This window comes from Oryctolagus cuniculus, chromosome 21, assembly GCF_964237555.1.
Source record: "Oryctolagus cuniculus chromosome 21, mOryCun1.1, whole genome shotgun sequence".
Lineage (NCBI taxonomy): Eukaryota > Metazoa > Chordata > Mammalia > Lagomorpha > Leporidae > Oryctolagus > Oryctolagus cuniculus.
This window is the reverse complement of record NC_091452.1, coordinates 8,159,461-8,174,927: the sequence shown is the minus strand read 5'-3', so window position 1 is coordinate 8,174,927 and position 15,467 is coordinate 8,159,461. Positions and strand designations below refer to the sequence as shown.

Here is a 15,467-nt window from a genome sequence, read left to right as displayed (position 1 = left end):
CCAGCATCCCATATGGGCACCAGTTCAAGTCCCAGCTGCTCCACTTCCCATCCAGCTCCCTGCTAATGGCCTGGGAAAAGCAGTGGAAGATGCCCTCAAATACTTGGGCCCCTGCCCCGACGAGGGAGACCAGGATCAAGCTCCAGGCTTCTGGCTTTGGACAAGCCCAGCACCGGCAGTTGCAGTCATTTGGGGAGTGAACCAGCAGATGGAAGATCGATCTTTCTCTCTCTCCTCATCACTCTAACTCTCCTTTCAAATATGAATAAAAATAAGTTTTAAAAAATTTAAAACTCTGTGCTTCAAAGGACATGATCAAGAAAATAAAGACAGCCCACAGAATAGGAGAAAACATTTGCAAGTCATGTGTCTGATAGGGGCTAATGTCAGGACACTCAGAAGACAAATAACCAGTGGGGTCTGGAATAGCTCAGAGTTCTTTCCTACTCCAGGAGAGATGGAGAAAGGAGACAGAGACCCAGCTCAACAGACACGGGTTGCTTTATTGAAGCAAAGAGGTGGCGAAGTCTCCAAAAAGACTGCACGCTGGCTGTGCTGACAGCTGGGTTTTTATCTGATTAAGGAGGGAATTTGCCCCTACTGGGGGTGGGAGGGAGGTAGAAAGCAGCTGGCGGGAGGGCAGGGGCTCTTTGAAGCCTCTAGGAGCTTTCCTCTTATCTGTGCAGCTTCTCTGTTTTGCCAGTTGCTTTGCAAGGAGTCTGGAAGGCTCTGGTTTGGCACCAAGGGTCTTAGCTAAAGGGAAGAAACCGGTTGGGGGGAGGTGAGAGGAAGGGTCAAGGAAGGGGCAATGTGCTCTTTATATCCTAAGTGAGAAATGGGTAAGGGATTTGAACAGACAGTTCTGCAAAGAAGACACACAAATAACCAATGAATACAAGAAAAGGTGCTCCACATCATTATCACTGGGAAAAGCCGAGTCAGACCTACAATGAGACACCACTTCACACCTACTTCACGGCAACAGTCCAAAAGACAGACAATAACAAGATTGTTGAGGACGTGGAGAAATCCAAACCCTCGCAATCTGCCAGCAGTAGTGTAGAGCAGTGTAGCTGCCTTGGAAAACAGTCTGGCACTTTTTCAAGTTCTCAACAGAATCACCATATGACCTAGCAATTGTATTCCTTGGTACATACCCAAGTTAAGTAAAAACGTACATCCACACAAAAGTGTATATGTGAATGCTCAGCCACATTAATTAGAAACACCAAAAGGCAAAACAGTCAAAATGCCCAGCAAGTGAGGTAAAGACAGATAAATCAAATGTGGCGTATCCATACAAGGAATAATTCAGCAATAAAAAGAAAGTACAGATACATACTACAGCATGGAACAACCTTGAAAACATCAGTGAAAGAAGCCAGACACAAAGGGACATTTCACATATGCGACTTCATATTTATAAGAAATGTACCATAACAGGCAGATCCCCAGACACAGAACACAGATCAGTGATGGCCAGGGATTGGGGCTGGGAGGAAATGAGAAGTGACTGCTAAGGGGCATGGGTATTCTGCGGAGGGATGATCACATACTCTGAAGTTGATCATGATGATTGCACAAGGTCTGTGAATACACTAACGATCACTGAATTGTCTACTTTCTGTTTTTGAGATTTAAAAGTATTTGTTAGAATCTGAATTATCTACCTTCAATGGATGAAATGCATGCTCTGTGAATTAAAGCTCATAAAGCCGTTTTTGAAAAAGAATGGATGGCTGGCGCCGCGGCTCATAGGCTAATCCTCTGCCTTGCGGCGCCGGCACACCGGGTTCTAGTCCCGGTCGGGGCGCCGGATTCTGTCCCAGTTGCCCCTCTTCCAGGCCAGCTCTCTGCTATGGCCAGGGAGTGCAGTGAAGGATGGCCCAAGTGCTTGGGCCCTGCACCCCATGGGAGACCAGGATAAGCACCTGGCTCCTGCCTTTGGATCAGCAGGATGCACCAGCCGCAGGGGCCATTGGAGGGTGAACCAACAGCAAAAGGAAGACCTTTCTCTCTGTCTCTCTCTCTCACTGTCCACTCTGCCTGTCAAAAAAAAAAAAAAAAAAAGAATGGTGAATTTGAAGGGCAGGGGGAAACATAATGTTTTTCTCTCAGACTGTATCCCATTTCCTTCTGCCCCCTCAATATCTGTATACTATTTTTAATTATCTTTGTTCAAATGAGAAATTCAATATAATATTTATACATCCCTCTTGAACTCTCCAGCAATTTAGGGTCTGCTCCAAGTCCACATAAATCAAACTATTTATGTAAAATACCAGAGTTCTTATCTAAATTTATCTGAGGTAAATAAAATTTCTAATGAGAAAGGCAAAAATACAATTTTGATTCACATATATTCTTTGTGTTCTTTTCCATTACAAGATAGTAAAGCTATAAATATATAGTAAAGATATATAAATATATATATATATAGTAAAGATACTAAAGATATAGTAACTAAAATATCATATAGGAGAACTTTGTGACACTAAGCTCTTGAATGACAATTACATCTATGGGTAAGGCCCACTTAGGAAACCAAACTTTATTTTCTTTTTTATTTTTATTTTTTTTTGACAGGTAGAGTTAGACAATGAGAGAGACAGAGAGAAAGGTCTTCCTTCTGATGGTTCACCCCCCACATGGCCTCCACGGCTGGCGCGCTGCGCCGATCCGAAGCCAGGACCCAGGTGCTTCCTCCTGGTCTCCCATGGGGGTGCAGGGCCCAAGCACTTGGGCCACCCTCCACTTCCCTCCCAGGTCACAGCAGAGAGCTGGACTAGAAGAGGAGCAACCGGGACAGAATCCGGTGCCCCAATTGGGACTAGAACCTGGAGTGCTGGCGCCACAGGCAGAGGGTTAGCCTAGTGAGCCGTGGTGCCAGCCACCAAACTTTATTTTCAATCCTTCAGCTGAGCAAATTTTTACTGAAAAAGTCTTATTTTCTCACCTGTGTCTGTTAGTGCTAACCAGCAGCAAGTTATATTTCCTTATAGCTATGGACTAATTTCTATTATATTTATTGTTTATTCCAAGGCATCTATTCTTCTTTGTTGCTGTTGTAAGTGTGTTTTTTCCTATCATCATGTCCTCTAACTGAATATTGGTTGTGTATATGAAAATTATCTGGGGCAGGTACTGTGACACAGTGGGATTAAATCACCACTTGAGATGCCCACATCCCATGTAAGAGTGCCAGCTCAAGTCTCAGCTCCTCTGCTTCCAGTCCAGCTTTCTGCTAATGCATCCTGGGAGGCAGCAGAGAAAGGCTCAAGTACTCGGGTCCCTGCCATACACGTGGGAGACCCGGAGAGAGTTCCAGGCTCCTAGCTTTGGCCTGCCCCAGCCCTGGCTGTCTGCAGGCATTTCAGGAGTGACCAGTGGATGGAAGACACTTAACTCACTCACTCACTCACTCTCTCTCTCTCTCTCTCTCCCCCCCTTCCCTTTCAAATAACTAAAAATAAACATTTTTAAAAACCAATTTGATTTTTTCATATTTGTGTTATATTCTGCTACCTTAATGAATTGTTTTATTGTTTGAGTTAGCACACTATCCTGTCATTTGTACATGCCTCTAATCGACTCCTTGTATCTAATTACACTGACTGACAACTCTAATACAATGTTAAACAGTAACGGAGGTAACATCTGTCCTCACTTTGTTTCTGACCTTAGAGGAAATGACACTAGTGTTTATCTATTACGTAAGATACTGGCTTTAAATATATTGAAATACCTGTATTTCATCATGTTAAGAAAATGCCCACCAATTGTCATGTTCTTCAGTGTTTTATATTAAGAATAGATGTCAGGGCCGGCACCGCAGCTCACTAGGCTAATCCTTTGCCTTGCGGCGCCGGTACACCGGGTTCTAGTCCCGGTCAGGGCGCCGGGTTCTGTCCCAGTTGCCCCTCTTCCAGGCCAGCTCTCTGCTGTGGCCAGGGAGTGCAGTGAAGGATGGCCCAAGTGCTTGGGCCCTGCACCCCATGGGAGACCAGGATAAGCACCTGGCTCCTGCCTTTGGATCAGCAGGATGCACCAGCCGCAGGGGCCATTGGAGGGTGAACCAACAGCAAAAGGAAGACCTTTCTCTCTGTCTCTCTCTCTCACTGTCCACTCTGCCTGTCCAAAAAAAAAAAAAAAAAAAAAAAAAAGAATAGATGTCACAGGTCCAGCATGGTACAGTGAGTTAAGCTGCTGCTTGCAAGGCTGGCATCCCATATAACTTGGTGGTTCAAGTCCCAGCCACTCCACTTCCAATCCAGCTTCCTGCTAATTGCATCTGGGAGAGCAGTGGATAACAGCCAGCTGCTTGGGCCCCTGCAACCTCATGGGAGACTGGATGGCTTTCCTGGCTCCCTGCTTCAGCCTGGTCCAGACCTGGGTGTTGCAGGCATTTGGCAAGTGAACCAGAGGATGGGAGATATTTCTCTTTCTCTCTCCCCCTCCCCTCCCTCTCCCCTCTTTCTCCCTGCCTCCCTCCCTGTCACTCTGCCTTTCAGATAAAATAAAACAAATCCCTTTAAAAAGTAGCAGGAGCCCAGGTTTTCTGGCCAACATCTACTGTCACCCAGGCATATTAGCAGGAAGCTGGATTGGAGGCACAAAGTAGCTAAGACTGGAACAGGCACTCTGATATGGATTGTTGGCATCCCAGGCAGTGGCTTAATCTGCTATGCCACGCCTGCCCCAGGTGACTTTTTTATTTGCATGTTTTTGTATTTTTAATTTTCTTCAATGAACACGAATTATATATGCAATAAGAACAAGGGTTAAATGATACATTTCTAAAAGGACCCAACATCACTTTAAATATACATTGAATTCAAAGAAGAAGGCTCAGTCCCTCCCAGTGTGTTAATGTAGAAAAGTTCAAGGATAAGATCATGCCATTGGGTCCCTAGTCAACCATAACTATAGCTGCTCCTAAGAAAGCAATTCACAAGGGACAGCGTCTCCTGGGTACTAAATGGCCATCTTTATTCAGAGATGGCTTAATGAAACATAAAACAGACCCTTTCATGAGCCAAGCACATATTTTCCAGATTATGCACTCCTGGATGCCAAAAAAAAAACAAAAACAAACAAACAAACAAACAAAAAAAACACCCTAGCTGAGAGGAGGGAAGCAGTAACAGCACCTGCACCTTGGAGCCCCAGCTTCTATATTCAGATCCTAAGCTACCACTCCCTGTGACGCCAGGCAGGTCACATCATTTCTCTGTACTTCAACTTCTTCATATGTCAAACGAGGATAATAATAGTGCCCATCATAGAGTCGTTATAAAGATCAAATCAATTCAGAAATGTAAACTCTCAAAACAGATCCTGGCACGAACTAAGCATACAGAAGTCATCTGATCCAATGTAAGCCCTGGTTCTACTGGTTTTTCACTTAAAATAGTCCAGTTCCTTCTTTCATATTCTCTCTTCACTGCTGTCACTGAAAACAAATTACCCAGCGTCAAAGAGTATGAAATAGTTTGCTGTGCCAGACAGACCCAAGAAGATTTTCATGATACCCCAAATCCTGATTTAATGGTGTTTTAACTTCGCCATTCCTTCTCCATAACCCTTAGAAGAGCTGACTTAAGCCATTAGTCAGCTTAACATTCACTGTTTCTGCTCTAGATATGTGTGCCATCATGAATATTTTGCATTTCCAATTCAAGGTTTTATGTAGTCAAAGATCAACTCAGTTGGATTGCTGATCTCTTGCTTTTTCATCATGCTAAACACAAAGGATGGTAAAGGATGAGAAAATGACCTTAAAATTTTAACTGAAAATAGATTTTCCTCAGTAGCCATCACCGAATCTTAAAACAACTGAGTTTCAAAGCTAAATATTTTAATTACTGGTTTGTTTAACTTCTAGTAATTCTCAAAAATTCCTATGATTGTTCCAGACTTTATGTTTTTTAGGCAGGAACAAATATTATGCCATTGATACTTCCTGTTTGCTTAGCAATCAAGAAAGCAGCAAGGAAGTAGTGATCCATCATCACCATGACAGATAAAATTCTTACCCATTGATTCCTCATGAGGACTCTTCAGGCAAAAATTCAGCGGAGTAACTGCCAGAGTAACTTCCTCTTGACTCGGTGTAAAAAGAACAATTGCCTCGGCAAGCAATCTACAAAATATAATTTCAGGTCTTAACGTCACTTGAAAAACAAACAGAAAGATATTCTTTAATAAACCGAGGCTCAAAATTTCAATCTGGAAATAAATAAGTTAGTTAGCTTAGGTTTAGAAAAATTTATTCAAAAGGACTATCATCTTTCTTATACACAAATTGCTATATTAAATTGTAAATTCATTTAAGACCAAAAGAATAGAAAAATGTGTGAAAGCTGTAATATGTACAAAACACTAGAAACAAATTCTATTAATTTCTGTGTGCCCAATACATATTTTTAAATGGTGGCAAGCATTTAGGCTATTATTCAAGATGCCCTCATTTTCACATTGGAGTACTTGGGTTTGATGCATGGATCAAATTCTGATTCTAGCTTCCTGATAATGCAGACTCCGGTAGGCAGTGATGATGACTCAAGTGACTGGGTTCCTGCCACCCATGTGGGAGAACTGGATTGAGTTCTCATCTTGAGGCTTCAGCTAGGCCCAGTCCCAGTCATTGCAGGCATTTGGGGAGTATACCAACAGCTAGAAGTCTCTCTCTATAGATAGATAGATAGATAGAGTTATATATTATAAATAATATATATTATATATAAACACACACACATATATATATATACACACAATTCACATGTTTAAAGTTGTTTGGTTTATGTCTTCCTAATGGCTAATATTGTTGAGCATCTTTTCATGTGCTTTTTGGCTATTCGTGTATCTTCTCTGAAGCAACGCCTATTAAAATCCTTTGCCCACTTTTTAATGGATTGTCTTTTTTATTTTTTTAAATTATTTATGGTTTATTTATTTGAAAGGCATAAAGACATACATAGAGATTTTCCATCCATTGGTTCATTCCTCGGGTACCCACAACAGTCGGAGCTGCCCAGGCTGAAGCCAGGAGCCCAGAATCCAACAAGGTATCCCACACAGATGGCAGGAACAAAATTACTTGAACCATCACTGCTGCCTCGCAAGGTCTTCATTAACAGGAAACTGGACTCAGACGCTGGAGCTGGGAATCAAACCCAGGGATTCCGATGTGGGATACAGACATCTTAACCAATAGGCTAAATGCTCACCCCCTTTTGTTTTTTTAAAAACTGCATTGTAGGACCAGCTCTGTGCCATAGCAGGTAAAGATGCCATCTGTGATGCTGGCATCCCACATGGGCACTGATTTGAGTCCTGTCTGCTCCACTTTTGATCCAGGTCCCTGCTAATGTGCAAGGGAAGGCAGCAGAGAATGGCCCACAGGCCCCCTGCCACCCATGTGGGAGACCCAAAAGCAGCTCCTGGCTCCTGGCTTTGGTGTGGCCCAGCCCTGGCCATTGTGACCATTTGGGGAGTAATGGAAGTAGATGGAAGATCTCTCTCTCTTTCTCTCTCTCTCTCTCTCTTTCTCTATAGCTCTGCTTTTCAAATAAATAAAATAAATATTTAAAAAATTGCATTCTAAGTTTTATACTCCTTTTGAAATTGAGGTGCTGGCCAGCGCCACGGCTCACTAGGCTAATCCTCCACCTAGCAGCGCTGGCACACCGGGTTCTAGTCCCGGTCGGGGCGACGGATTCTGTCCCGGTTGCCCCTCTTCCAGGCCAGCTCTCTGCTACGGCCCGGGAGTGCAGTGGAGGATGGCCCAAGTGCTTGGGCCCTGCACCCCATGGGAGACCAGGAAAAGCACCTGGCTCCTGGCTCCTGCCATCGGATCAGCGCGGTGCCCCGGCCACAGCGTGCCGGCCGCGGCGGCCATTGGAGGGTGAACCAACGGCAAAGGAAGACCTTTCTCTCTGTCTCTCTCTCTCACTGTCCACTGCCTGTCAAAAAAAAAAAAAAAAAAAAAAAAAAAAAAAAAAAAAAAAAAAAACCTGGCACCAATATGGGATGCTGGTACTGCAGGTGGCGGCTTTACCCACTACACCAGAGTCAGCCCCAATACTTCCATTTTTTACCTCTGCACTCTTTGATACATTTTGGATGTATTGCAAGAACCATGTACTGACTTTGAAATTAAAATAATAATAATAATAATAATAAGGCGGGGGACAGTGCTGTGGCATAGAAGGTTAAGCCTCTACCTGCAGTGCAGACATCCCATATGGGCGCTGGTTCAAGTCCCAGCTACTCCACTTCTGATCAGCTTTGTAGTAATGTGTCCTGGGAGGCAGTTGATGATGGCTCAAGTGCTTGGGCCCCTGCCACCCATGAAGGAGACCTACATGAAGGGCTGTGATTCTGGCTTCAGCCAGAAACTTATTCAGTTCAGAACTTATTCCAGACCTCCCATGTGGGTGCAGGGACCCAAGCACTTGGGCCATCTACCACTGCTTTCCCAGACGCACTAGCAGGGGACTGGATCAGAAGTGGAGCAGCCAGGACTCAAACTGGAACCCATATGGGATGCCAGCACTGCAGGAGGTAGTTTAACCCACTATGCCAAAGCACCAGCTCCTGAAACTTTAAGGACCACTAAATTATGATGCTACCATTAGATGGTTATTATCTGTTATTATCTTTCTCAAGGCTTCCTCTTGATCCTGTACAGTGATTCTCCAAGTCAAGTTTTAGCTTTAAACAAATAAGCCCTGTAACTGAAAAGTTCCACAGAATTAATTCTTTTCTCTGTGGTCACACTATATTTAGAAAAACAAAAAAATTAATAAATAACAGAGGACTCATTACCTTGGTTGAATCATTAGTGTATTAGTACACATATTCTTTTCAAAAATAACTTGCACAGGCATACTTTCTTGAAAATGCACGTTATGCGTTCTTTTAATACCTTAAAAAAGAAGAAAGCAATATCAATATTTTTAAAGTGTAAAATGAATAGATTTTAAAAGTCTCAGTTTCACAGCCAAATTAAAGCAATAAGCTTAAAGGCACATTAAGCTGGGAGCCGCACTGTTCCTTGACGAAATGAGATTATCCCCCTCTAGTGGACACCATGCAACATCTCACTCTGACCGCATCACACGGCAGAGTCCCTGAACTCCCGTGAAATAGTTTCAGCTGTGTGTCAAACAGTGGTGGCCCACGACCGTGATCCTCTTTCATCAAAGACTGGTCCTTCTGAGTAGGACTTTTGGTGATCAGACCTCGACATCTGGTTTATGAGTTATTTTCTCAGAGGAAAAGTAGGAAAGGAAGCAATGCAGGTTGAGTAACCCTTATCCAAAATGCTTGGTTCCAGAGGTGCTTCCGATTTCTGAGTTTCCTGGGTTTTGTAATATCTGTGATCTTGCATTGACTTTTACTAGTTGGACATGCCTAACTTGGATATCTGAAATCAAAAACATTTGAGCACATGATGTTCAAAGAGTTTTGGATTTCAGGTTTTGAGTTAGGATGCTCACCCTGAAAAGAGTGCCAGGAACTGTAGCACACATTTTATACAATCACTGTCTCTTAACTTCACCTTATCCCTGTGGGGTAGGGACTTAATAGAAGAGGAAACTACACCTTGGTGAGGCTAAGTGACTTTTCAAGGCTATACTGTTTTGTTGTTGTTGTTGTTGTTGTTTGACAGGCAGAGTGGACAGTGAGAGAGAGAGACAGAAAGAAAGGTCTTCCTTTGCCGTTGGTTCACCCTCCAATGGCCGCTGCGGCCGGCACACCGCGCTGATCCGATGGCAGGAGCCAGGTGCTTCTCCTGGTCTCCCATGGGGTGCAGGACCCAAGCACTTGGGCCATCCTCCACTGCACTCCCTGGCCACAGCAGAGAGCTGGCCTGGAAGGGGGGCAACCGGGACAGAATCCAGCGCCCCGACCGGGACCAGAACCCGGTGTGCCAGCGCCGCTAGGTGGAGGATTAGCCTAGTGAGCCATGGCGCCGGCCAAGGCTATACTGTTTTAACAGGTACAACTAGAATTTGAATTTGCATGTAGAACTCATAATGAAGTCCAGGTAGGCAAGATCTTTCTCCTGCATAATAACGTTGCAGTGAGAAGGCAAAAGGATTCACTAGAAACATTTCTCAAATTATGTGGTTTATAACTGAATTAACAGCATCCTGAGGACTGGCATTGTGGCACGGCAGATTGAGCCATCACCTACAATGCCAGCATCCCATATGGAGTGCCAGCTCAAATCCTGGATGCTTTGCTTCAGATCCAGAACCCTGGCAATGTGCCTGGAAAACAGCAGAAGATAGCCCGAGTGCTGGGGCCCCTGCCACCCATGTAGGAGACCTAGATGGAGCCCCTGGCTCCTGGCTTCTGCCTGACCCAGCCCTGGCTGTGGCAGCCATTTAGGAAGTCAATCAGCAGATACAAGTTCTCTTTTCCTCTCTCTCTGCCTCTCTCTCTCTCTGTATAACTCTATCTTTCAAAAGAATACATTTTTTTTAAAAAAATACACTTATTAACTTAATAAATATTTACTGAGCACCTACTATGTACCAGGCTGTATTAGTTTGCTCTGGGGTTTTTCTTGGGGGGGGTGTGTGAATTTTTGTTTATTTATTTAAATGGACTTCTCTACTATTTAAATAGATTTATATGTAGTATTTGTACATTTTTATGTAGTACAGTGCAATATTTCCTATCAGATACACAGTACAAACTGATCAACCAGACAAGCAGCCTTTCTGTTTACTTGTTTTTGTGTTTAGGGCCTATCGTTTCTTCTCTTCCATTTCTTTATACAATATATAATATATAGTATTGTTTTAATTTAAGGATTTACTTATTTGAAAGGCAGAGAGAGATCTTCCATCCTCTGGTTCACTCCCCAAATGGTCACAGTAGCAGGCAGAACTTGAACAGGTGCTCTGATTTGGGATGCCAGCCTCATAAGCAGTGGCCTAACCAATGCACCACAATACCAGCGCCATAAAACATTTTTAACCACTTACCCTACGGTGCTGCAGACTCAACCTGTTATCTCCATCTGAAGATATTGTGGTACCTACATATTAGTTAGCTTTTTCTAAATAACAACCACTGCAAAACTTACTGGCTTAAAATAACAAACACTTGCTACTCATGATTTACCTGGCACTGGGCTTAGCTGTGGCAGGATCATCTAAGGACCTCATTTTCCCACCAAGGGAAAACCACGTGGGAAACCCGGAAAAAAGCGCCTGGACCCTGCCTTTGGCCTGGCGCAGCCCCCGTCATTGTGGCCATTTGGGGATTGAAGTAGCAGACAGAAGATCTCCCTCTCTCTCTCTGTCTCTCCTCTCTCTGTATAACTCTGATTTTCAAATAAATAAATAAATCTTTTAATAATAATAAACCACACAAGGATTATTTAAGGAGCTGGAACTAGCAGAGAACAAAACAGACAAAAATCTCTGTCCTCATAGAGCTTATGTTCTAGTGAGAGCAGATAGACAAGAAGACAAACAGGACAACAGGCCTTGGAGCAGGGCACACACCTCAGGGAGGAAGCACACTGAAGCTTCTGAATTATGGAAGATCCTAATCCAAGATCTTTGGCTTTCCCTTGGGTAAAATGGGGAGCTATCTGAGAGATCTGAGCACTGCAATCACATAATCTGACCTGTTTTTCTTTTTTATTTAAGAGTGAAAAAGAGCATACACACTCTCCCATCATAAGTTCGCTCTCCAAATACCTACAAAGGCCAGGACAGTCTGGGACCAAAGCCACAAGCCAGGAATGCGACAGAAACCCCATTACTTGAGCCATCACCACTGCCTCCCAGGGTCCACATTAGCGGGAAGCTGGAGTCAGGAGTCAGGGCAGGTATTGAACTCAGGTACTCCGATGGAACATGGGGTATTAACAACTAGGCCAAACACCCACCTCAATCTGACCTATTTTAGAGGGATCAATGTGGCTTCTGTTTTTAGAGACACAAGTATCAAAAGCTGACATTTCTTATGTATTTTAAAATATATTTGCAAGTCGCTTTTGGAGGAGATAGTTATAAATGCACATAGTGTACAATGCAAAAGATATCAAAGAATATTCAGGAAAAAGGAAGTCACCTCCGGTTCTGAGTCGTGCCCCCCACCCCCAGAAGCAACTACAGTTACCAGTTTCTGGGGCGTTCTTTAGAAATAGCCTATACATGCCCATATAACAAATATATACCCACATAACAAACATTTGAAAAAATGAGAACTGGTAGAGGACGGAGAAGCTGAGCATCCCTGATGCTCCTTTCCTTGCTAATTGCTTTCTTCCCCTTTTTCCAAATGTATGCACGCAAAACACTCTCAGCCTTTACCTTCACACTTCTTCATCTTAGAATGCCTCTCAGTTCTGCGGTTGCAAATTTATCCACATTTACCCTGCAATGCTGTCATCCCATGTGGGTGCCAGTTCAAGTCCCAGCTGCTCCACTTCCAATCCAGCTCTCTTGGCCTGGAAAAGCAGCAGAAGATGGCCCAAGTCCTTGGGTCCCTGCACCCATATGGGAGACATGGATGAAGCTCCTGACTTCAGCCTGCACCAGCCCTGGCTGTTGTGGCCATCTGGGGGGTGAACCAATATTTGGAAAATATCTCTCTCTCTGGCTCTCCCTCTCTCTAATTTTTACTTTTTTTTTTTTTTAAGATTTGTTTAGTCATTTGAAAGGCAGAGTTACAGAGAGGCAGAGGTAGAAAGAGAGATAGAGAGAGAGAGGTCTTCCATCCACTGGTTCACTCCCCAGATGGCTGCAATGGCCAGAGCTATGCCGATCCGAAGCCAGGAGCCAGGAGCTTCCTCCAGGTCTCCCACGTGGGTGCAGGGGTCCAAGCACTTGAGCCATCTTCTACTGCTTTCCCAGGCCATAGCAGAGAGCTGAATCAGAAGTGGAGCAGCTGGGACTCAAACTGGCGCCCATATGGTATGCCAGCACTGTAGGCAGCAGCTTTACCTGCTATGCCATAGCACGGCCCCTTGACTTTCAAATAAACAAATAAATCTTAAAAAAAGAAAAAGAAGTGGAAGATTAGGTTGAGCCATGCATATGACCCAATACTGAATTTTTTCATTACATGAGCCAGTATTATTCTTTATTGTTGACCAGTTTGTGTTAGACAGTCTGGTTTTTTCTCTTTTTCCTCACTTGTAACCTAACACATACAACTACCCTACAAAAACAAAAAATTAACCAATCACAAATATTTATTGGACACTAATCAAGCCACTTTAGAGATACTTCAAAAACTGAACACTGGGTTGTTTAGAATCCAATGGGCAGGATGGGCCTTTGGTGTAGCAGTTAAGATGCCAGCATCCCATATCAGAACACCTGGTTTGAGTCTTCACTCCACTTCTAATTCCAGCTTCCCACTAATGTACTCCCTTGAAGGCAGCAAGTGATACCTCAAGGACTTGGGTCCCTGACTAGATGGGAGACCCAGACTGACCTCCAGGCTCCTGGTTTTGGCCTAGCCCAGGCATACTGTTATAGTCATTTAGGATGGAAGATCTATCTTTCTACTATCTAATCTCTGTTGTTCTGTCTTTCAAATAAATAGATTTTTGAAATTTATGAAAAAATCTACTGGTGGAGCTAGTGTTTTGATTCAGTGGGTTGTGCTGCAACTTGAACTGGAATGCCAGATCAAGTCCCCATTGCTGCACTTCCAAGCCAGCTCAATGGTAATTGCCTGGGAAAGCAGTGGATAATGGTCCAAGTCCTAGGCTCCTGACTTGAGCCTGGCTGAGACCTGACCATTATGGTCATTTAGAGAGTGAATCAGTGGATGGAAGATCTTCTTCTCTTTCACTTTGTCTTTCAAATAAATGCATCTTTTAAAAACATCCAATTGGGGGCCGGCATTGTGATGTAGCAAGTAAAACCACTGCCTGCAGTACTGGCACCCATATGGGTGCTTGGTTCCAGTCCTGGCTGCTCCACTTCTGATCCAGCTCTCTGCTGTGGCCTGGGAAAACAGTAGAGGATGGCTCAAGTCCTTGGGCCCTTGCACCCACGTGGGAGACCTGGAGGAAGCTCCTGGCTCCAGGCTTCAGATCGGCCCAGCTCCAGCCATTGCAGCCATCTGGGGAGTGCACCATCAGATGGAACACCTCTCTTGCTCTCTCTGTCTCTGCCTCTCTGTAACTCTGCTTTCAAATAAGTAAATAAATCTTTAAACACACATACACACACACACACACATCCAACTGGCAACAAGGGCAGAGGATAATTGTAATCACAGCATTAACTGGCTAAGAGTACTACCTCTGTGTCAGGCTCCATGCTATGTGCTTCACACTTGAGACCTCACTTTATACTCAAGAAAACCCTGTAACATGAGGGTAGGTGAGATTACACCCATTTTGAACAGAACAAAATGAAGATTTGGAGAGTTTATGTACTGTCACAAAGCTAATAAGCAGAGTAGAATTCACACCCACATCTTTGGAACATCAAGGCTTACTATGCTTTTAATCATGGTGATTTCATTATTTTGCTATACACAAACTAAAGTTCAAAGAATAGGAAAAAAGTTAAATTACTGGCATTTTTTAGGCAAGAAACATAAATATATGCTAAAATAAAAACATTAAGGTAAAATTAACTAATACAGAATAAATTGTAACAGTAAGATAAAAATCCATACGATCATTCCACTATAAAAAATGATTTAGGAGGCTGGTGCTGTGGCATAGTGGGTAGAGCCACTGCCTGCAGTGCTGGCATCCCATATGGGTGCTGGTTCTAGTCTTGGCTGCTCCTCTTCTTATCGAGCTCCCTGCTGATGGCCTGGGAAAGCAGTAGAAGATGACCCAAGTCCTTGGGTCCCTGCACTCACATGAGAGACCCAGAAGAGGCTCCTGGCTCCTGGCTCCTGGCTTTGGATTGCTCAGCTCTGGCCGTAGCAGCCATCTGGGGAGTGAACCAGCAGATGAAAGACTTCCCTCTCTCCCTCTGCCTCTGCCTCTCTCTCTCAATCTCTCTCTCTCTCTCTCTCTCTCTCTCTCTCTCTCTGACCATAGCAGCCATCTGAAGAGTGAACCAGCAGATGAAAGATTTCCCTCTCTCCCTCTGCCTCTGCCTCTCTGTAACTCTGCCTTTCATATAAATAAATACATCTTTTCTTAAAAAAAGAGTTAGACCAATATCACAAATAGAAGATTTTTTTTAAAGCACAAAATTCTTCCTGTTAATCAAAGAAAATAGCTGCAATTATAATAACATATAATGAGAGCTAATACTTAGAGAATGTTCCAGGCATTTCCTAAATACTTTACAGGAAATACTCATTGAGACTTCACAAACCCCTACAAAGCTGGTACTAACATTATCCCCATTTTGGAAATTGGGAAAGTGAGGCTCAGAGATCGGAAATAATTTTTCCAAGGTCTCACGCAGGAAAGAGCAGAACCTAGGCCTTGCAGCTTCCTGAGTCCCTGC

The 15,467-nt window shown here is 43.7% G+C and overlaps 1 protein-coding gene across 9 annotated transcripts in view; it reads right to left on the bottom strand.

Moving 5' to 3' along the window:
- RAD9B (RAD9 checkpoint clamp component B) overlaps window positions 1-15,467 on the bottom strand; it is a 77,279-nt gene that overhangs the window by 54,538 nt on the left and 7,274 nt on the right. For 8 of the 9 annotated variants that reach the window (XR_007911963.2, XM_051826768.2, XM_002719765.5 and 5 more), the window contains 2 exons: window positions 8,830-8,929; window positions 6,036-6,142 (listed from right to left, as the gene is read on the bottom strand). Coding sequence is in view for 8 of the 9 variants with exons in the window: in XM_051826768.2 (XP_051682728.2) it covers window positions 6,036-6,142; window positions 8,830-8,929 (207 nt within the window). In the remaining variant the exon portion in view is untranslated. Of the gene's footprint in view, window positions 1-6,035; window positions 6,143-6,486; window positions 6,690-8,829; window positions 8,930-15,467 lie in introns of all 9 variants that reach the window. The other variant, XM_051826772.2, reaches the window with a different exon arrangement.